This window comes from Aethalodelphis obliquidens, unplaced genomic scaffold (genome assembly GCF_003676395.1).
Source record: "Aethalodelphis obliquidens isolate GAN/ISIS:26980383/991018 unplaced genomic scaffold, ASM367639v1 scaffold3, whole genome shotgun sequence".
In the NCBI taxonomy this organism is placed as follows: domain Eukaryota; kingdom Metazoa; phylum Chordata; class Mammalia; order Artiodactyla; family Delphinidae; genus Aethalodelphis; species Aethalodelphis obliquidens.
The window spans coordinates 4,982,386-5,006,971 of NW_020837947.1; the positions used below are offsets into that span (position 1 = coordinate 4,982,386).

General features: G+C 35.6%; 1 protein-coding gene across 8 annotated transcripts in view; it reads right to left on the reverse strand.

Moving 5' to 3' along the window:
- Window positions 1–24,586, reverse strand: part of QKI (QKI, KH domain containing RNA binding) — a 143,895-nt gene that overhangs the window by 39,374 nt on the left and 79,935 nt on the right. For all 8 annotated transcript variants that reach the window (XR_003427736.1, XR_003427734.1, XM_027081589.1 and 5 more), the window contains exon 4: window positions 1,727–1,870. Coding sequence is in view for 6 of the 8 variants with exons in the window: in XM_027081589.1 (XP_026937390.1) it covers window positions 1,727–1,870 (144 nt within the window). In the remaining 2 variants the exon portion in view is untranslated. The remainder of the gene's footprint in view (window positions 1–1,726; window positions 1,871–24,586) is intronic.

The following is a 24,586-nucleotide window of genomic DNA, read 5'->3' on the forward strand; positions in this document are numbered from 1 at the left end:
TGAACTCTAAACATTAAGTTATGTGTGGTGTTACGTAAACTGATGGAGACACATTCAAATCATCAAAATTATTAGAAAAATCAGAATTATGTCACAAGGAGCACAGCTACAACCTTAACCGAGATTTATTAGCCTTATCTCCAGATGTAAAATACAAAATGGAATATTTATTACATTTAATTATAAAATTTTAAATCAAGCACAAAGTCTACCAACTCTCCCCTCCACACCCCCAAGTCCCTTAAGCCAGGATTAGATCTTTTGCTATATAACATTAAACATAATAGGTACAAAAACATTAAACTACACACGACTCTCTTTCTACCTCTTTCCAGAAAAGAATTTATTCTACATGGATAGGTAAGAAACATTTATACTAAAATAATACAAAGGTAATCCCATACTTCAGCTATAAATTCATTCTGTAAATGATATGTAAACTGAATCAATATTCCCCACAGAAACAATATGAAACCAGGGATTGTGTACCTGTTCAAAATGTGATCATGAAGATTTAGAATTTTTGTTACAAAAAGCTAATGTAAAAACTCATCTAATATAAATATTTTTAAGAACCATGAGAATTATTATATTCACATTTTTGTGATTAAAGATTAAAAAATTTAGTAACACCCAGGGTTTGAGACTGTGTTGAGAAACAGGTATTTTCAGATAACACTGGCAGGACTACAAATTGGTACAAATTTTCTGGAAGGCAACTTAGAAACTTTAATATGAGTAAAGTACTAAAATTTAAAATGCACTTTATATGGAGTGGAGGATAAGATCACTGAAGATGAAGCAATAAAAGAACTGAGAGGCCAAGAGTACTGAAAGGATCATTTACATAAATAATGAAATCTTAGGGGAAAAAATTTCAACTCCTTTTTCTGTCGTCCCATTCTTTCTTGAACTTGAGCTAATCAGGCTTTTAAATCCACCATCCAAAAATCTGTTTGGCAAGGTCACCAATGACTACTACTTGCTAAATCCAATGGTTAACTCCCCATTCTTATCTTAATTGAACAATCTTCAGCAACAAACTTCTCTTGGCTTCCAGGACTCCACACTCCTGGTTTTTCTCCAGCCTCAGTGACTCCTCTCCTTGGGGTCTTTTCTTATGTCACCCTCCAAAATTCCTTTTGGTGTCTTATCTACAATCCCTAAGTATGAACTTCAATAGTTTTTATTATCTTAGAAATATTAAGTGAGTTAAAAGTGTGAAAAGTGCTCAGAATGGTGCTTGGTACATTAGTAAAAGTTAGCTCTTATTTTTCTAAAAGAAAATCTTACCATATTATGGGAAAATTTCACTATGAAACATTAACCTTTATGTGGTAAACAATGATATATGCCAGGAGAGTACGTGGAACCCACAGACAACTCAAATAATGTGCTCCCACTAACACAGCTCACCCAACATAAGTATTAATTTGTACAGACTTCTGTACACCCATTACTTGCTTGCAATGAGAAACTGATCCAAAAAAAGAGAGAAAGCTTTCATCACCCTACTTACTGATGACGCACCTACATTCCTACCCTATAATAGAGTGATGCAAAGGTAATAATACTTTTGAAAAAACAGGCCACTAATTGAGTTTGCTCCCCTCACAAGATTCCCTTCACAAAAAATAAACAGGGAACAGATTTTCCCATTTAAGGACTGGAGCAATGTCTGTTTGTCTATTATTCTATAGTAAATGATTTGGAAATTATTACTTACTGCAGGTACCAGTAATTTCTTCACCTCCTCAACGGCTCTCTTCAGTTTGATCTCTGCTCTGTTTTGAGCATCTTCCACAGTGATCAGTACATGTAAATCTTCATTGAGATGCTCCCAATTAGGCTTGCCTCGATTTTGCTCCTCCTAAAAAATTTACAAAGCATACTATTACAAATTTTTCTTTTCAAAGAGAGAGCACATCTTCCATGATAATAACCTGTTGCAATTATTAAGCTATGCTCGCATTGTTTTGCTATGACATTATAAACCTTTTAAATTCTTCTCTTGGCAAAAAGCCTGAGTGTGAGACTACTGGGTATTGATAGCTAATTCAACAAATACTTGTTGGGCACCTACTATGCACCAAAAGCACGGAGCCGGATACTAAGAGTATAAGCGTGAACAAGGCCATCACAACCCCTGCAGTGCTCTTATGTACCAAGAAACTTATGTATAGTGTCATCCTCAGGTTATCATGAAAAGCGTGTTATCATTCCTATATTTTACTTATGAGTAAATACAAGGTCATCGAGGCTAATTTAAGCAAGTCACCTGTCAAGGTCAACTGACGAACACCTTGCCAATTCAGGAACTGAACCAATATTTTCATTCTAAAATTCACCAATTTTTCCATATCGTTACAACTACTTTTAATAACACTGGCTGAACTCAAGATTAGGAAAAGTATTTTGCCAACAGACACTACTGTATAAGACAGATGCCATTTGTTTTAAGCATTTCAAGTAGTAATCATAGAACCATTTCATTGTAAAAATAATCACAACAAGGAATAAATGCGAGAATAGTCTTAACTGTATTTCTAACAGACCTTACTTTGAAAACAGTGAACTGTACAGTTACTCTTTAACCATACCATCTTAAATACTAGTTTTAGTAGACAACATCTACGTTTCATTTCCTTGGTATCTTCAACTGACTTAGTGAGCCCCAGGCTGAAAACACTGCCAAGCTATAGGGAGGTTTAGAAGTAGAGTTGGCCATACTTCCCTTTCACCTAAGATATAATAACTTCAGAACCATTTCTTGCTTTAAGCTTTAGAGATAATATACAAATATATTTATAAATATTTCACAAATATGAATTCTTTAAAAATTAAAAACAATATAAATTTATAAATAAATATAAGAATAGTATAAATAAATGCATATGGTTCAGTGCCAGGTACCATACATAAACAATACCTGTTGTTGAACTTTCATCTTTAAAGATTACTATTTACTGAACGGTGAGATTCCAATTAAAGAAAATAAAACTGGTATAAAAAAACAGCTTTCTACTACAACTCATATATTTGCAGATGCCATACTAGGAAAAAATCTATGGAACTCAGCCAATAGGGATAGAAATAAGTTCTTAAAGTATATGCTTCTGCCTCTATTTTCTGTTAATATCATTAGTATGAAAATGCACCCAAATGTTGTGAGGGGAAACGAGAAACAAAACAAAGCACACCAACCTACGGTAGGCCATCTATGTGTTCCCAAGGAGTAAACTCAGAGATACCACAGTATGCTCACAGGGGTACCACGGGGGTACTTGAAATTTCAAGGGAAACAGCAATAGTTGATGTCTGTCAGATACCATGAAAACTTCTAGCTCAAAATACTGGACTTTATCAATATTAGATCACGCTATATTCCTTGTGATGATGTCTTATCTTTGTGATGCTAGGTTTTCAGTGGTTGCTGTAATAAAAAGCCAAGTCCATGCAAAACTCAATGTGGAACAGGAAAACAGGGTGGTAGTGTCCAATCTGATTCCCAGGTTTGAGAATGTGAACAGTGCCCAAGGGAAAACAAATCCCATTAATAAATAATGTGGCTATTTATAAATAAAATAAATTTCTTCAGTTTAAGTTGTTTTGATAAACTAAGTTGTTTGGAAGTAACTATTTAATAATAATAAGAAAAACTATGAAGTATTTCTTTTCACCTAGGGGACACCATAAAAAACTGACAGACCTGAGGAGTCAATGAGTCAAGAAACTGGGAACGTCAGTCAGGGTTATCTGTGTGCCAAATATAAAATGTGTAGATGTACCTCTACTGTGGCAATAAAAACCAATTTTAAAATCCAGAGTTTAATTTTTATGTTGAAAACTGTTGACGATATTTTCTCACTAAAATTTGTATTTTATCAATTTTTTATAGATAAATTTTATAAAGTTCCTTGTGTGTGTGCGCGTGTGTGTATGTTTATATTTTAATGAACCTATAAGTGTCTCTACATCTGTACAAATAAGGGACGTCTGCTTCAGGCCAAGATAAAGTAACACGAACAAGACTCTCTTGCCTGAAACAATCAAAAAAAAATAAACCAGGCAAAACAAAAGAAACATCAGTCCTCAAGTCTCTGGACCTCAGGCAATAGGACAGTGAGGCTGAGAGATGGGAAATCAATGAAGTAAGACCCATTACTGTCCCAGCTCCCTGGCCTGGGAATCTCTAGGCTGCAGCCATGGGAACAGTGCCAGGCTGCCTCTCTGAGTTGAGACGACTAAGCTTAGCGTCTTGGGAGACCAAAGCAGCTAGAGCTCACCAAAAAGAATACTGGAAAGAGCTGCACAGAAAGAGAACTCTGGAGATCTGCACAAAGTTGACTCAAGTATTCAACTGAACACTGATCAGCGCCTATGTGGGAAGAAATACCAGAGGCCAGAGAAACAACTAGCCAAAGGATTCAAGGTAAAAGTGCCAGGTTCTCACACAGAGCCAGACGGGAAAGACTTCATGATATACAGACACTGGGTAAAGTGCACAGAGGTCTTGCCTCAGTAGTGGAAAATAATTAGTCAGTAGTCCGAACACTGTTCCAAATACTGCCTAAATATATCTTAAAAGCAAGATCTAAAAGGATCAAACTGTTTCCAATTTAACTGTGTCCCAGAACAAAGCCCAAGAATAACTACAGGAATATGTCCCCCCAACAAGGTAAAATTCACACTATCTGGCATCTAATCAGAAATTAACAGGCAGGGACCTCCCTGGCGGTCCAGTGGTTAAGACTTTGCCTTCCAATGCCCAGGGTGCAGGTTCAATCCCTGGTTGGGTAGCTAAGATCCCACATGCCTAGGGGCCAAAATACCAAAACATAAAACAGAAGCAATATTGTATCAAATTCAATAAGACTTTAAAAATGGTCCTCATCAAAAAAAAAAAAAAACTTAAAAAAAAATTAACAGGCAAAGGAGGAGAAAAATGAAACATATATAAGAAAAATCAATCGAAATCAACCTAAAACTGACACAGATGTTATAATTAGTAGACAAAGACACTAAAAAGCATGTGTTTGTGGTATTATTAATGCATACAGATACTAATACAAGGACAACTGAGGAACATTTATAATCCAAAATATTTTAGAAAGGCCTAAGAATGAAAATTAAAATCTTAAGTGACTTGCCACAGAAATTTTTATACATGGGGAAGACAAAAGTCAGAGGATTTAAAAAGGAACGGATATTATTTGCATGACAGGAACAAAGAATAAAGCTGCCGTATAATTTGAATTGTGCTTTATCGGAGGAATAAATTTTTGAGTTGTACAACACCTTAGTAAATGATACTCTTAATAAATTCATCAACTTAGGTGCCTGTTAAAAATACAAAAATAGAAGAAAATTATACCTACCCTAATGTTTGCTTCAAAACAAACAGTTTTGCTTATGGTTTCGAAAACACTTATAGACAAAAAAGGTGAAACTAATGTAGTATCTAATAGTATCTAGTATCTAGTATCACTAATATCTAATGTAGTATCTAGTATAGATACTACTAATGTAGTATCTAGTATAACTAATAATGTATCTAATGTAATTTTCACTCCTTCCTAAAATTCTTCTAAAACACTGTACAGTTTAAAATGCACAAAATCATAAGGAAGAAGAAAATGGGAAAGGAAACAATTTGGAAACTAGAAAGCAGATGGCTAAGTAGTCAGGGACTTAGCTAACCCAGGCAAGAAGAAACCAACTTATACTTAGAGCCTCCATAAAGGCTTAGGAAATTGGCAGCAGTAAAAGTCGGGGGGTGAGGGTGGGGCTAAGACTGGAAAACTGAAGGAACAGCTGAATCTCCGCATCCCCTATCCTTAAACTAAAGCTGGCTATCTAGCACTCCCTAATTTCTAGCAAAAGGCTAGAAATGTATTCCTAAAGAGTTCCACTTTCTAGAACTGGGTTTTGATGGGCAGCTGACAGGATCATTTACACAGTGAAGGCTGAGGTATCCAGTCTTTTCTCCCACTCCACACCCAGAATGAGGACAGCCAGCCCACACACTGGGGGCAAGAAACTGGAAGACCTTTCTCTGGAAAGTCTGGCCAACCCAACAACAGGAAACCACCTGGAGAAAACAATCACTGGGCAGTGAGAAGAAAAACTCAAAAAGACTCAGAGAGTTAAGAGAAGATACTGCATCCCTGAAACAAGTAAAAAATGCTATGAAAAGAATTCAAAACATAAAAAGGAACTCCTGAAACTTAAATATGATAGTAAAAATAAAAAACGTTGATAGAGGGGTTTGAAGATAAAAACTGAATTCTCCCTCCACGTAGCAGCAAAGACAGAGATGGAAAACAGGGAGAAAGAGTATAAAAATTGAAGAACTAGTCCAAGAGGTCCAAAAACTGAATTACTGATGTCTCACCAAGAAAAAGGAAGCAGATAGGAGAAAAATCATCAACGTATCACATACTTTTAAAACAAAACTGAATGATAAGAGCTTCCAAATGGAAAGGGCCCCATGAGTTCTCACACAATGAAAGAGTGAGATGAAAACTAAAAGTTAACTAGTAGCAAGGTAAGCACAAAATGCAGCAATAGAGAATAAATACCTAAAGAATCTCTTCAAGAGTAAGAAGTGACTGTGGGTGGTGCTGGCTGTTAGCAGAGGATGCTTTCTACATCAGGCTCTACAGAATTACATATTTTTAATCTATGAGCATATTAAACTTCATTTTAAAAAAGGTTTTAAGATCATTCCACTCAGAAGCCACTTTTATACAACTGTGGACCATTCTAACTCAGGAAGAGTTAATGCCTTTAACAGTGAGTTTGAGCCTAGTAATTATTCACTACAAACATAAGTTCTCCCTGTATTTTCTTTCTGTTTCTTAAACAGATAATAAAGGCAACCTGGAATTGGCAAACACTACAGAAGTCAATAAAACATATCCATAAAGGTTCTCTTTCAGCTATAAACAAACAAGAGATAGAGTAAGATTATAGGGTGTCTACTTCTATATCCCAGAATACCTGCAGTAAGAATCTACTCCCCAAATTTCTCACTTTAATAAATAATTTGGGACAAAGAAAAGGATGAAATGAAGCAGAGAGGACTGACGGCAAAATGGAGATACACCAAATATGGTCTATCTCCTAGAAACTGTGGTTGAGGCATTAATTTATTTTTACTGTCATATTTCAAATAGTATTTCAGGAATAAACAGCTGAGAAACTGATGTGGAAAAAACAGCTCATTACAAATTATTTTAATTTCTGTTTTACAGTCACCAAAAGCATTTTATATAATGTGCCACCAAATCTTCAGCAATAAATAATAATACGGGTTTTTTTGTATCCACTTATTCGCAAATTTACATTTCCAGCACAGTCCTTATTTCTAGACCTCCAAATTCAACTGCCAACTTGACATGTGTGTGTCACTGTCTCCAAAGCACTCTCAACTCACCATGTTCAGCTCATTACCTCCCTTCTGCAAACTAGTCCCCAATTATGTCTCAGCTATTATTGACCCTGAATGAGTTTTCTGAGTCAGTGTGAAGTTTTAATACTTGAGGAAAAAGACCAATTGGTTTTGAAGAAAGTCTGAAATGCAGTTATCAGCTTTCTTTTGCCTTGACAGAGAGGCTGCTGTACATTCACCCATTCATTTCAATCCATACTAACTTCAGGTGCCATTTCTCGCTTACATTCACTCCACGCTGTCAATAAATTGGCCTATTCACAAACATGGATCCTGATACCCACAACTTCATGCAATTTATCACTTACGTCCAGAATGCTTTCTTTAATATTTACTTTTATTTATCCTTTGCTCTAAGTGTGTCATACTATAACTGATAGCTATCTGTGCACTGTCTTTAGCTATCAGATTTACTGAATTGAACGACTGTGCTTTTATTATTGGGGAGCATCACTGAAATCAAACACCAAACCGTTTCCCCACAGTGCTCTCCTGTAGTCATTATTACTGTGTCTGCCTATATAAGCCTCCAGTCTCCCTTGATCATTTATCCTTGTTTCTGGGCCTGCTTCTTTTTGACCTCCTATTTAAGTTGCCAGTTACATTTGAAAATCCTTACCCCTTATCTTTTATTCTTGTTCTCTTACTTCTCTTCTAGTCAACTCACTCAGACTCTCTAGCATAATGCTCATGAGCGCTGATTTTCATATCCCACAAGACAGTGCTGTTCCTTTATTCTATCAGCTCAATATTACCTTGTTTCAATATATCAGAAGAACGGAGTAAATAAGGGTCAGTCTTTTTAAAACTGCAAGACTAAAGTTGTATCTTAATATAACAAATGATATAATATAGCAAAATGATAGCAAAGACAAGTTATTCATAAATAATTCCTGTGTTTAAAAAAAGTTCAAAGCTCAAAACTAATGACCTTGGTGTTTTTTTTATTTAAGGGAGTCTGAAATGACAAGACAGCATTCAAGGAAATGGAATGTATCTTTATTTATATAATAAGTTAAAGTTTAGTAGCATATAAAACAGCTCTATAATACCATTCATAACTGATTATGAAACAGATAGACACATTTACCAATAATACTTTATTATGGTCTATATTCTTGGCAAATGTACTATAGAGAAATAAATGTCAACTAGCTCTTAGTCTCTCACGTGATGATAAAGAAATTCAGAAATGAAAATGATGCTGATACTACCCAAGCTTTCATTAAACACTTACTGTTTGTCGAGTACCACACTAAGCAATATAAACACATCACCTCACTCAGTCATCCTAACAGCCATAAGACTGAGGTCCTATAATTCTCACTAACATGTTAATGAGGAGGTTAAGGCCCATAAGGTTTGCCTAAGTCATACAGACAGGAAGTGTTCTATCAGGGAGAACATTAGAGCCTGCAACTCTCAACAACCAATTCCTAAAACATGACATCACCTACATGAGAGTCCTAAAATTAAGTAAATTGCCTTAAAATAGCATAATAAATTAGTGAAAGGGCCAGAAACAGAACACTGAAGTCTTGACTCTCTAGAAGTTTTTCTACTTCACCATTTTACCTTTAAACATTTTTTTATGTGGAATTTTAAGCACATCTTGTTCTCATAGAATTTTAGAGCTGGTAGGGAATTTGGATGCAGATAAAGAAACAGATTAATTATCTGGTAAATTTATTTAGTGGTTTTTTTCCCCTAATTCCACGTCATGTTCTCTTTCTCTGTCAATGAATTCCTGATAAAGTCACATGAAGAACAGTATCAACAACTGGCAGAGAAGTACCTGGTAAAACAGATTTCTCACACCTACAAATACACTTTTTACCCTAAATGAGAGAAATGCCTATCAAATGTCAATGACACAAAAATGATAAACCTGTGGCCACTTAATACACAATTCCTCCACTCACTAAAATTTTCAATAGGGGAAAACGAAAATCTTGTCTTAATACACAATACATACATCCATTTCAGGGGACTTCGCTGGTGGCACAGTGGTTAAGAATCAGCCTGCAGTGCAGGGGACACAGGTTCGAGCCTTGGTCTGGGAAGATCCCACATGTCGCGGAGCAACTAAGCTCGTGCACCACAACTACTGAAGCCCACGTGCCTAGAGCCCGTGCTCTGCAATGAGAAGCCACCGCAATGAGAAGCCCGTGCACAGCAACGAAGAGTAGCCCCTGCTCGCCGCAACTAGAGAAAGCCCGCGTGCAGCAACGAAAACCCAATGCAGCCAAAAAAATAATAATAATAAACCTTAAAAAAAAAACATCCATTTCATTTGCTGTACACAGCGATATACAAATACTAAGTAAAAAAAATTCTCAAAATTTGAGAAACTACCTTTGTTTTTGATTAAAACCAAAACAACAACAAAAACCTCGAGTCACTAACCTCTGAAATTTAAAATTATGCTCTCATTACAATATCTGTTTGAACAACAAAGTAATTATAACACGAAGCATCAGAGCACACTGATTGCCCCAACCCCTGCTGACAGACTCTTTTAATTATACATTTGTAGTCAGGCAAATGAGCACAAGACTTCTTCCCCTACTGTGCTCTTAATGTGAAAGTTCATAATCCAAAACCACCTAGAAAGGAATTCTAAAGTGTTATATATTTAAGCAAACCAAGGTTCCAATAACACACTTATGAATATATACATCTTAAGCCAAGTGATAAAGCCTAACATATAACTATCCCCAGTTGTACATACAATCTTAAATTAGTTTAAGAAACGTACATTGAGGAACATTTCTTAAAAGAGATTATACATAATTAAATTGCTCACTGACTCTAGTTATAAAGTTGACTTCAAAAAAAATTTCAACTTGAACTTGAGTCCGTCAACCATCATGTTTTCAGAGCAAGTTATTTCCTAATAATATATAAAAATTAGAACACTTTTACATTCAGTTTGTGGAAATCATCATCTAGGAATGTCTTTATAGGCAGCAAGCATTCAACAAATGCTTATTAGCACAATGAAATATTTGCTAAATTCAAAGAACTTTTAAAGTTTTATGTCAAATATTTTCCAAGTTAATAACAAAAGGACTATTCTCAATATTCTTCCTTCATAAGAAACACCTAACTCCTACAAATATTGAAAAACTGTCACGTTAAGTCCTCATTCCAATTTTCATATATTAATTCCACTAATTTAATTGTAATTACTGTATTTTGAAACTCAACTTATGTATCACAAGTTATGGCCAAACTATGGCCAAATAATATTGGTCTGTCCCAATCATGACCAAAATTAGTAAACTTTCACTAGAGCAGAGCCACTTACAGTACCCATGACCATTTGGGAAGCTAAATATGATCTTAATAATGCCATAGTTAAGGCTGAAAAGACTGAACTAAATATATGCAAACAGTTTCCCATAAAAGGACAAAAATGATCAAGTGATTTCTAATTGCATTTCCCAGCAAGTTCAAATACCAATGGCTGCCTAATGCTTAAAAAGAAAAAGAGTGAACACTCTGTGACATAAATCACAGCAAGATCCTTTCTGACCCACCTCCTAGAGAAATGGAAATAAAAACAAAAATAAACAAATGGGACCTAATGAAACTTCAAAGCTTTTGCACAGCAAAGGAAACCATAAACAAGACCAAAAGACAACCCTCAGAATGGGAGAAAATATTTGCAAATGAAGCAACTGACAAAGGATTAATCTCCAAAATTTACAAGCAGCTCATGCAGCTCAATAACAAAAAAACAAACAACCCAATCCAAAAATGGGCAGAAGACCTGAATAGACATTTCTCCAAAGAAGATATACAGACTGCCAACAAACACATGAAAGAATGCTCAACATCATTAATCATTAGAGAAATGCAAATCAAAACTACAATGAGATATCATCTCACACCAGTCAGAATGGCCATCATCAAAAAATCTAGAAACAGTAAATGCTGGAGAGGGTGTGGAGAAAAGGGAACACTCTTGCACTGCTGGTGGGAATGTGAATTGGTTCAGCCACTATGGAGAACAGTATGGAGGTTCCTTAAAAAACTACAAATAGAACTACCATATGACCCAGCAATCCCACTACTGGGCATATACCCTGAGAAAACCAAAATTCAAAAAGAGTCATGTACCAAAATGTTCATTGCAGCTCTATTTACAATAGCCCAGAGATGGAAACAACCTAAGTGCCCATCATCAGATGAATGGATAAAGAAGATGTGGCACATATATACAATGGAATATTACTCAGCCATAAAAAGAGATGAAATTGAGCTATTTGTAATGAGGTGGATAGACCTAGAGTCTGTCATACAGAGTGAAGTCAGTCAGAAAGAGAAAGACAAATACCATATGCTAACACATATATATGGAATTTAAGAAAAAAAATGTCATGAAGAACCTAGGGGTAAGACAGGAATAAAGACACAGACCTACTGGAGAACGGACTTGAGGATATGGGGAGGGGGAAGGGTGAGCTGTGACAGGGCGAGAGAGAGTCATGGACATATATACACTAACAAACGTAAGGTAGGTAGATAGTGGGAAGCAGCCGCATGGCACAGGGATATCGGCTCGGTGCTTTGTGACCACCTGGAGGGGTGGGATAGGGAGGGTGGGAGGGAGGGAGATGCAAGAGGGAAGAGATATGGGAACATATGTATATGTACAACTGATTCACTTTGTTATGAAGCAGAAACTAACACACCATTGTAAAGCAATTATACCCCAATAAAGATGTTAAAAAAAAAAAGAAAGAAAAAGCGAGAGTAAGAAGAACTGGCATGAAATCCTCTGGCAACTCTGGGCTGCGTTTCTGTCGCTAACAATCACTCATATAAAAGCAGTTACTGTCCATGGAAGCATGAAATGCTTCCACATATAGCATTAATAGAATCATTTCACTATTCATATGTGAAACCTTGTACTGGATCTTATTCATTCCCCCATCTAGCAGACATAAAAATTATTAAAGGCATAGAAAAACAACCATTTGTTTTAAAATGTGATGTTTTAAAGTATTAAATTGAAACATTTACTTGTTGACAGCACACTTATGAAAGAAGATTAAAAATAAAAAGGACTACCATTTCTACTTGTGCCCGTTTTCTTTCCCAAGTCATCAAAAATCCAATTTCAGAAATCACCTCAATGAAAATTTCTCCAGGTTCTCTCAGACAGGATGTTTCCTAGATTCCCATTCTATCATTTGTTCTTTTGACTTAAGTCTTATGTACATTACTATCTAAAAAGCTCCAAGAAGTCTGGAATCACTCACCTCCCCTCTCTTTGCACTGACCACAATAAGTTCCCCATAACTATTCAATATTTACTAGATAGAGTACAGCATGAGATACAAAAATGAAGCCACAGCTAATATTATTATTAACAAAAAAGAACATATATAGGGCTTTGTACTCAGCATTTTATATCCATAAAGCTAATCCTTTTTAAACCTTAGAGGTAGATATTATTATAATACCTATTTCTCATTCAAAAATGCCAAACTAATGGGCAGAAACCTGACTTACTCAATGTCACTCAGCTATACTGACTTCAGATTATACACTTCTGCCTTAAAGACTTTACAACTAACAGTATGTTAAGAAGACAAGAAAGGTTAAATATTTAAAAAACAAAAAACCCAAAAAGATTACAATTATTTCACTCAAAACCGTAACAAGAAACAAGATGAACATTTTGACAAATCTACCTACAGGGTAACTTGCTGCCTCGAGCAAAAATCATCACCAGGTCTAGGCATGGTAACTTTAAGGAGACAGTAAGTGAATGGCAGCGCGTAGTTCACTGTCACAAACTTTCTCCTGAGGGAATTTATTCAGAAAGTAAAATCTATAGATATCCAAAACAAAACAATTATTTGTTTTAGAATACCTTTTTTTAAAAATCTATTTTCTTATCTATTTATTTTTGGCTGTGTTGGGTCTTCGTTGCTGCACACGGGCTTTCTCTAGTTGCGGCAAGTGGGGCCTGCTCTTGGTTCCAATGTGCAAGCTTCTCATTACGGTGGCTTCTCTTGTTGCAAAGCACAGGCTCTAGGTGCACGGGCTTCAGTAGTTGTGGCTCGCGGGCTCTAGAGCGCAGGCTCAGTAGCTGTGGCGCACAGGCTTAGTTGCTCCGCGGCATGTGGGATCTTCCCGGACCAGGGCTCAAACCTGTGTCCCTTGCATTGGCAGGCGGATTCTTAACAACTGCGCCACCCGGGAAGCCCTAGAATACCATTTTTAAATATGATTTTTAACATCCATTTGATGATAGTCTAAGGAATTTATGATATTACACTTACTAGCCACTTACTAGCTGTTTAATCTCAGGCAAAGTATCTGAACCTTGGTCTCCTCATCTGTAAAACAGAAGTTCTAAATGTGTTATGTTTGTATAGCACACAGAAGAGTAGCTACCATCTCATAATTGATGTCAGCATGGTTTGAACAGGCTTCTATTTAAAATCAAAGAGTAATAGAAGATTACAGGAAATGACATAAGTAGGAATATGGGAAAAGGAAGACTGAACAATAGCAAATAAAATAACATGACTAGAAGTTGTAATTTAGAAAAAAATTGGAAAAGTACTTTGGGGATAAAGAGTACTAGCTTAAGAAATCTATTTTTTAAATTAACTTAGTCAATAAAAATATATTAAACATATTAAAACAATTATTTCAAAATATAATTTTTAGGATACAGAAGCTTAATAAAGATCCACCTGTAATCTCTGAGGTTTCAGACTGAAGAACTCAGCTGATCAAAGCACTGGACTGCCTTCTATATAGGGTTTGGAATTGAAACATGTAAAGAAGGATGACCACAGCTTCCCAGAAAGAGGAATAAGCCATGATTATTCCACGAGCTCTACAGAAAACAGACTAAGGGTAGTAAAAAGAATTTATAAAAATTTAATGAAATTGAAAAGTTCAAATACTTCTTCCATAATATTTTCCCAAGTCACCCCCTCTATGAGAATTCATCTCTCCCCCACTTTGCTTCCTTCCATAGAATTTTATGGCTTTATAATATACTTAATACTATAATATAGTCTTCTGCATCCGATATAGAATAATAAGCCTCAAGACAGCAAGACAGTTCTTTTTCTTTTCTGAATTACTCACAATGCATTTAAAAGTGCCTAAGTAAGAGTTTGGTACCTAACCAGTAGCTTAATATTCTTCTGTTCTTCCACCCTACACAGATCCGGACTTGCACTTCTTTTATGATATTTTTATCAGTTTCTTTCAAATATTTATCTGTGTATTTGTCTTATTTTATATGTATATATTCTATAAACTAAATGCTGTGTCATATACAAACATACTATTAGTTTCTCAACATATATGCATGCTACCATAATAAACACAGTACAAAGTCATTTAAAATGCATTATTAAATTCATAGTAGGCTTTTTATTTTTAATAAAGTTATTTGTTTTTGGCTGTGTTGAGTCTCCATCGCTGTGCGCAGGCTTTCTCTAGTTGCAGCGAGTGGGGGCTACTCTTCGTTGCAGTGTGCGTGCTTCTCACTGCAGTGGCTTCTCCTGTTGCAGAGCACAGGCTCCAGTATTTGTGACACTCGAGCTCAGTAGTTGTGGCTCATGGGCTTAGTTGCTCCGGTGGGATCTTCCCGGACCAGCGCTCGAACCCATGTCCCCTGCACTGGCAGGCGGATTCTTAACCACTGCGCTAGCAGGGAAGTCCCCACAGTAGGCTTTTTTAACATCATTATGCATTTTCTTTACTCAACACATGGTAAACTACTGTCCTTATATGTTAGAAACCATTTCCCTAACTTATCTGGCAAAATGTTTTGTATATAGTAAGCACCACAGAAATATCTGGAATTAAATATTCCCTACCCCCCAAAAGTGAACAAGGTACATAATATAGTGAGGAAAGAACACAAACTTGAATGCCAGCCTTATTTCAGTACCATATTTCAGTTATCTCAGTAATAACCTTGACTAACTCATTCATATATTGATTTTTTCAATAAATATTTATCAACTTTTTCTACTATACAGAAGATACTTTCCTAGTGAACAAGGTTTATGACAGGTAACGGACAAACATGAAAGCTCTTGAAGAGCTTAGAGACTAGGAAGGAAGACAAACATAAAATAAGTAATAACAGAGTAACTACTTACACTTGAGATGAGTGACAGACATCAAAGTTCACTGTGCTATAAAACAGCATACTAAGCCTGACTGATGATATCTCATGAAATTCTATTTCCTCATTTGTAAAGGTTACAGGGTTGCAAGGATTAAATGAATGAAAGGCTGTTTAAGACAGTGACTATCTCACAGTACCTAATACTTCTGCTGTGTAAGCTGTGTAACTCCTACTACCCCTACTCCTTTCCTAAGTCTTCTTAAAAGATGGCTTTCCAGCTAACAGGGATTTCCCTTAAATCCACTGCGGGACTTCCTTCCTGATATTATGTTAACATAAATAACCATCAGGAAAGTCACAGTTCCTCAAATACAGAGCCTCAAAATTAAAGCCACAGTAAAAAACAGAAAAAATTATAATAATAAGATAAAATAAATTAGGAATTAATCAACAATTCCTCTAGATTAAAAAATACAGGTACCCACCCCCAAATACCTGGAATGTCATAATTCTTTTCTTGGTAGTGACCATCAACCTTGAGAAGTTTTAGAATTAAGATTAGAATGATAAAAGTAAATAAAACCCATGGTTAACAGTCTTTGTGTGTTTATCTAAAATATCTGTAACATTTAAAATTATCTGGCATATTTAAGTATCTTAAGTTTATCCTATTTCAACTAAAATAGATGTAGATGGGAACCCACCACACACCCCAGAAATTATAGGAGGGATGTGTCGGAAACATCCACATTTTAAAAAGCTCTACAAAGAGTTCTAATACACCGCCAGATAGTAGTAGGTATAATTACTGTGAATAGCATACCTCTACACTTCTTGGATAGCAATTTGGATGATACAATGTCTGACGGTGAGCAAAAATTCAATTCTGAATTATCCAAATGGTTAATGTATTATGAGCAAAGTTCTTTCTTCTCCTAATATTCCGAAGTGTTAATACATATTTCACATATCCATACTTCTCAGTGGATAAAAAGCAAAGATAACTTTACTTAACTGGAAGAACTAGGTGAATCCAGGGTTTCATGTTTTTCCTATGTCATACTGCCTATCATCCAAAACCTATAAAAATCCAAGACTTTTCTTCTTTTATTAAAATTTGGCTACCAAGATATAAGAAATGATATCTTTCTTATAACCCTTCAGTATAATTCTATTAGCAAGACATAAGCATAAAAGTCATATGGTTAATTAATGCAGAACAGTATGTTATGTAATGCAATTTTCCTTTTAAAGATACCAAATACTTTCACTTCCTGTGGGTACTTCTGAAATATAACCAATCCAGAGTAAGACTCTGACATGTCAAAGATGTTAATAAATTGAAAACATCAAGATTACTCTTCAATGATGTTGTTAGCATGACTTGAATGGGTTTCAACAGAGTCTGAATACAAGCAAGTATGAACACAACTAAGAGTACCATTTCAAACACTTGCATCTAATAGCTGGTAGTCAAGCTAAAAGAGGGTAGCTTTTAGAATTGTCTCTTACCTTTTTTCCCCACTCTACAGGGATTTTAATAGGCAAAAATAACTAAATGAATGCTTTCCTTCATGAATTACAGTTATGCATCCAACATTTATAATTTCCCTAAACCCTGTTTTTAAAAAAATCCTAAACTTTTGCCAACTAAAACCTGGCCTGTTACACTTAAGACTTTTTATTGTTACAAACTGTCACTTTTTATATATTTTATACATTATCCAATGTTATAACAGTTAATGCTCAAGTTAAAGGTTAACGATTTTATTGCTACTTTTACAATTTGAGCTAATTACCTGAAAATTCAACTATATCAGCCAAGAAAGGAATAATCTCTCAGCAGAATAAAAAATAAAACTTCAGATGTTTTATTTTCTTATTAGAAATCATTTCAAGCATGCTCAAGTTTTGTTTTCTTTATTAGAAATCATTTCAAGCATGCTCAAGTTTCAGAGATATGGAACTAAAGTGAAATTCTTAAATTCCTCTCCTTGTTATCAACTGACATCCATATAAGTGTATAATCAGAAACTATTTGCTTCAAAGTCTTAATAACAGCTTAAAAATGCTCCAGTGGAATAAAAGCAAAAATAAACAAATGGGACCTAACCAAACCTATAAGCTTTTGCTCCGCAAAGGAAACCATAAACAAAATGAAAAGATAACCTACGGAATGGGAGAAAATATTTGCAAATGATGCAACCAACAAGAGCTTAATTTCCAAAATATACAGACAGCTCATATAGCTCAAAATCAAAAAAACCGAACAACCCAATCAAAAGATGGGCAGAAGATCAAAATAGACATTTCTCCAAAAAAGACATCCAGATGGCCGACAGGCACATGAAAAGATGCTCAACATTACTAATTATTAGAGAAACGCAAATCAAAAACCACAAGGAGGTATCACCTCACACCGGTCAGAATGGCCATTATCAAAAAGAATACGTATAATAAATACTAGAGAGGGTGTGGAGAAAAGGGAACCCTCCTATACTGCTAGTGGGAATGTAAATTGGAGCAGCCACTATGGATGACAGTATGGAGGTTCCTTAAAAACTAAAAATAGAGTTACTATCAATATTTATCAAGCAACCCCACTCCTGGGCATATATCTGGAAAAGATGAAAACTCTAATTTGAAAAGATACATGCACCCCAATGTTCACAGAAGCACTATTTACAATACCCAAGACGTGGAAGCAACCTAAGTGTCCATCGACAGATGAATGGATAAAGATGATGTGGGACACATACACACAATGGAATATTACTCAGCCATAAAAAAGAATGATATATTGCCATTTGAAGCAACATGGATGGACGTAGAGATTATCATACTAAATGAAGTAAGTCGGAGAAAGATAAATATAGTATGATATCACTTGTGAAATCTAAAAAAAGATACAAACGAACTTACTTACAAAACAGAAACAGACTCACAGACATAGAAAACAAACTTATGGTTACCAAAGGGGAAAGGGGTGGGGGAGGGACAAACAGATACACGTTACTGTATATAAAATAAACAACAAGGACTGACTGTATAGCACAGAGAACTATATTCAATATCTTTTATTAACCTATAATGGAAAAGAATGTGAAAAAGAATAATTATAACTGAGCACTTTGCTGTACACCTGAAACTAACACAACATTGTAAATCAACTATACTTCAATTAAAAAGAATATATATGTGTGTGTGTGTGTGTTTCATCAGTGACCAAGCAAATATTTTTCAGTGACCAAGGAAGAATACATTACTTGTCCACTAGTGATTAAAGACAGTAAGATGTACTTGCACAGGACACCCAAGTCCACTCTCTTTCAGAATATCCTTGGCTCCAGTTCCTCTTAATTAAGGAACAGATGTAACAAATGTTATTCACCATCTAAGTGAAATATGAATGCAGTGGAAAACACTTGCTCAGGTCTAAGACAAACTTTGTAACAACCATATGAATCACTGTAAAGCTTATGAATTAAGCTTACCATTAACAATTACTATGGTTAAGTTTGAGAACAAAGTTCAACTTAAATAATGCTAATAGTAATCATTACAACCAGAGAAAACATGTTTTTGAAAATGACCACAGAAGTAAGTAAAAGACCCAAAACTGAACACAAATCTGACTCTTTCTCTCATGTCCCCTCTCCACTGTGCCATACTGGAAGCATCATCACTGAATCCATTCTCTTCTTAGGTCCACATGAAATGTGACATTATCTCCAAGGCCCCCTTTTTGTCAAGCTGTCTCAAGAGCTCTTTCATCTGAACTTCTCTAGCAGTCCTCTAGCTGTCCTAGTCATCTGATTCTTATTACTGACACATTTTGATAAGGCAACTCCATATCTCTATGTATCTCATCTTTTTATTTCTACTATGGGTGAGGATTCTACTTAGGATTAGGATTCCTGCCTGACACGTCTTAAGAATATTCTTCACATTCAAATGTTTAGTTACTGAAATAAAAATTAATCTGGTGGGAAATGGGACAGAAAATATGAAGTTCAGTAAACGCCAACTCTATATAACAATGCTAGTTCAGCTAAGTTTATCTACAGAGCAGAACACGTACCAATAGATCTTCACACTGAACAGACAATCCGATGACTACTTGCATGCTACTCTAAAAATAAATACTAAATACTAAATAAATAAATAAATTTACACAGCCATTAAAAATGCAAGCCTCTGTAAACACCTATTGTATTTTGGAGAGCTGGAAATGGCTGAATTGTTGTGGCCTCCCCAGGCTTACCTCGTTGGGTCTTCTTGCCAAAGTACAAAATTAACATTCTATGAAGACAAAATGATTTACAAATCGATTTAACTCGATTTTCCTTGAAAAACAGAGTGTTTTTTCCTAATTGTTCCATGTTACAAGAACAACTGATTTTATTCTCAGCAGATAACAGAAACTGCTACACAACAAATGGAACCCTAACCTTCAAAGTCTGAGTCTGCAGCTCATAAATTGCAAACAATTTATCTACATGTACAAATTTAACCTTAATGTTAACAGTTAACAACCTAAATTTATATCCCTTGCTCATATGCTTTAATGCCAACAACAATAACAAAGGCCTTCCTCCCAATAAAGTATAAAATACTCTCTTCCTTAACATATTCAAGTAGTTTGAAACCATTTTGAAAAATATACCCAGGAAACCCCAAGACTTCGTAAGTCTGTAGCTCCCCTCAGTTATGCCCACTACTGGACTAAAACTAAAAAACTACGACCAATGGAAAATTATTTCTATGTAAAACATTATTTTCCAACCATGCTTCTCTGAGCCCCTTCTAATTAAAAGCTATACTTGTCCATCCTGCCTATAAAAGGACAGGCACTGTATCTTGTGTATCTTCGGCACTTAGCATACAGCCTACCACAAACACACACACAAAATTATTAAGTCTGTTAAATAAAGGAATCAAGAAATGAATTAATTAATTTTCAGTTGATGTGACCTGTTTTCCTGGAAATGGGATTTTCCTAGTCAGCTTCTATAGTTCTATTTCGATTTAAGGTAAGAATCAGACATCTTTCTAGATTACTTGAATTCTAATAAACTGAAATCTTGCTTAGATAAAAACCTTCTGAATTACCACTTTCCTTCACATTAAATATTAAAAGGAGCCTGTACAGTGAACATATAAAATCAATGCCAGGGAGGAAAAAAGTTAGCAGGGGCCAGTAAACCCATCTATTAAGTATAACCTAAATACAGGCCAAAAGTGGACCAGGTGACTCCTGATTGATAGTAGCTACCTAGAAATAGCTGTGTATCTTCTACATATCTTCTAATAACATCTAAATTTATATCCCTTGCTCATTTATGAAACTAATCTTTAATATCAATAACTAAATAAAGAAAGCTACTATTTAAGAATAGTTAAGTTATCTGGATGTGTCAACTACAGTTGCCAGAATTCCATTCTAGTGTGTTTCCAGTTAGGGTGAGCAATAAAGTGTATTCCTTCCCAAGACCATGGAGGACAAAAGTGAGGCAATGGCCATTTTGTAGAATATATACACCTCCTCTCAGCTATTCAACCAAGCATTAATCTGCGCTGCTGTGAAAGAATTTTGTACATGTAATTTAAGTCACTAGCCAATTGACTTTATTCAAAAGGGAGATTATCCTGGGTGGGCCTACGTTTTTCAGTTGGAAACGTTTTGGGATTAGGCCTTTTCTAAGCTCAAGCTACTCCAAACACCAAATGGGTCTACAATTGTTCTCCCTTCCCCATGGATCGTCCTTCCTGATTGCCTGCTCTGGACCCTCGACTAGGAACCAACACAGGTGTATATGCCAACTCCTCATAATAAATGTGTGTGTGTGTGTGTGTGTGTGTGTGTCCTGCTGCTTCTCTGGTTAACCCCTAACTTATACTCTTATCATTAAAGTTTCACCTTCATAAAAATTATACAATAAAATTTAAAGTACCCCATTAAGCGACCAAGGCCATAATTATGGCATGAATGGAAAGAGGCTAACCATTTGTCAACATGTGTTTCACAGCAGTCAAAATATGTTTAAGAAGTACTTTTAAGCTGAAAAAATTGAAGTCTATTCTAGAATCTGGACCAAACCTGAAACCTAGCAGGACCCTGAGGGGTCCCTCCTGGGCACAAAAGCCTTTCCATGTCCCCTGTTTCTTGCCTGTAGGAAACAGGCTTCAATCAGCCTCCTTGACTTTCCAAGCGTTCCAAATGGCAGGTTCAAACAATTAATCAGGGAGCAGAGGTGATGCAGAGACAAGGCAGGAGCAGTCAAGGAACAACAGTGCAGCCTTGGGGCAGCATCTTGATTCCTCCTTAAGGAGTATACATAACAATATCTTTGAGGTCCTCTTCAGGAACTAAGGCCCCCATCCAGGTGGGGGATGCCAACTCCAGGCTGAGCAGAAGACTGCTGGAGCCCCGCCCTGTTATCTCACCACCAACCAACCAGAAGAAAGTCACACAACCCCAAAATTTGCCTATAAAACTTCTCCCCCAAAACCATCAGGGAGTTCGGGGTTTTTGAGCATGACCCACCCATTCTCCTTGCTTGGCCCTGCAATAAACCTTTCTCTGCTCCAAACTCTGACGTCTCAGAGGCCAGACTATCTGGCCTCCGTGTGCAACAGCCACACGAACTTGTGTTTGGTAACCCACACTGCTAAGAAAAAAAGAATTATTTTTGGTGTGAAAAAGTAATTTCTTTACTAAACATGTTGGATTAATCTTTACTCAATAAACATGATAGAGAGGAGTTAAGACAGGGAAAATGAAAAGACTTCTTGAAGTAAGTTATCAAGGCATTAAAGGCATATTGAAAAGGCCACAACCTCCTCCCCCTTTTAACTAAATATAACAATTTAAGATGAATTTTTAGAAATTCTCCACTTTACCCAAAAAAGACCTTCAAGCAACAGAAAGAGTAGACTGTATGTGTATATGCATACATATTTTTAACTTTCTACAAAGAGCCTGTACTCAAGACATTAATAACCCACAGAGAGATACTAATCTCATTTTTACCTTAACATCCCTGAATATGCTGAATTTAGTTTGCTGGTATTTAATCATGAGAAGATAGTCTTTGAAAATAATTTCCTACATAAATGCACAGATTATGTTGCAATGAGGTAACAGATTTGAGAGAGATTAAAAAGAAAAGTGACAAGCTTTGGTCACTTATTAACCATCAATTGCTAGACTAATTTTATATCTTAAATAGAAACAGTAGCTAATTACCTATCCGCCCCCACCCACAAAAACATGTCAAGTATTCAATAAAGTATCTCTTAATAGTTTAATAAATGAGACATAAACTCTCTCGCAATTCCATCTCACATATGGAATAACATGTTATCATATCACCATGTGATATGGTTCCCTTTCCGAATTGTTCAATGCATAAAGAACACATCAATATATACTTCTAACACTAAACAGAAAAGTACCTAGAATAAAAATTTTAAACTCTGCCCTTTTCTTAAACATCACAATTTCAAGACTGAGTATATGTCAAATCAAGTGTATTTGATCCTTTTCATTACCATGTAATATTCTATTACATGAAGAGACCGGTATTTCCATCTCCCCATTAACGGCCATTTATGCTGTTTCCAATTTTTTATTATTATAAAAAATGCTGCAGTAAACACCCTCATATCCACCTTCCAGAATACATGTGCAGGATTTTCTTAAGGAACTGATAAATAGTGGAATTTCCACAGACAAGGTCTTAAAAATAAACACCTACTATTAACAGACACTGCCAAATTGCTATCCAAGGTGGCAGTATCAATATACACTCCCCACGCTCCCTCACTGCATGGGAGTTTATGTTTCTCCACATTCCAGACCCAGGTAGTATTTTTATTTTTGACAACCCAGTGGGTATCAAATGGTATATCACTCTCGTTAAAATGTGCATTCCTCTGAGTATTAACAAAGTAAAACATATTTCCATGTGTTCATTGTTTATTCTAGTTTCCTGTTGTGTTGTCCTTTCACATACTGTACCCAGTTTTCTACTGGATTTGTGGTCTTATTTTTGTTTTTGAATGAATTCTTCATATACTCTGAATATAAATACTTTTGTAGCTGTCCTTTAATGGTTCCTTATGTCTTTTGCATAACAAGGTTTTTTTTTTTTTGCCAATGTAGTCATATCTATCCATCTTCCTTTATGAGTTTTCTTCTCAGTAACCCTTCCGTACTTTGAAGTCACAAATACATTCTCCTACAGTTTCATGCAAGAGTTAACCATTTTGCTCTTAAACTTTGTGTTTAATTCATCTGGAACTTCTTTTTGCCTATGCAAATCCAACTCTCCTAAGATCATTTGTTGAATAACCACGTCTCCACTTCTCAATTGCCATTCCTCTGCATCTACTCCTCCTTTCCACAATATACACATTATATATTACACTAAAATAGTTTTTATTCTAATTCCACTGGCCTACCCACTGTCCCTCAGTAATATACACAATTAATAAAATGGTGAGAATGAAACGTACTCAACGCACTCCTCCATTTCGTTTAGAATTTATCCCAATTACCAACAGTCAGTTTGACTATATCTTCAGAACTTTGAAACCACTCAATTCAGTCCCACACACATACAAAATGTTACAATATTTTCTAATAAGCAAAAAGAATTTATTAGATTTTACTATTAAAATTGATTCAGAAACAGATCTATAAAATATAGAATTCCAGTTAATGAGTTTTCAAATTTATAACTCTGAAGTTGTTCACTGGATTTTCCATGATTTAAAAAATATCTCCAATATTTCCAATTTGACCCTCACTTCCATTATTAATATTTATTTACAGCAAGTCACCCATAGTAAGAAATTTCTTTTAAAAATATTTTAACATCTTTGAAACCTGTAGTGTCTTACTAATACCGGAAGCAGTAGGACACATCTGTCCCTGCCTGATCACTCGTGGGAGAGGCAGTTTCCCACAAGCCTGGAGCATCCCTGTATGTTCTAACAGGGTGTGCAAG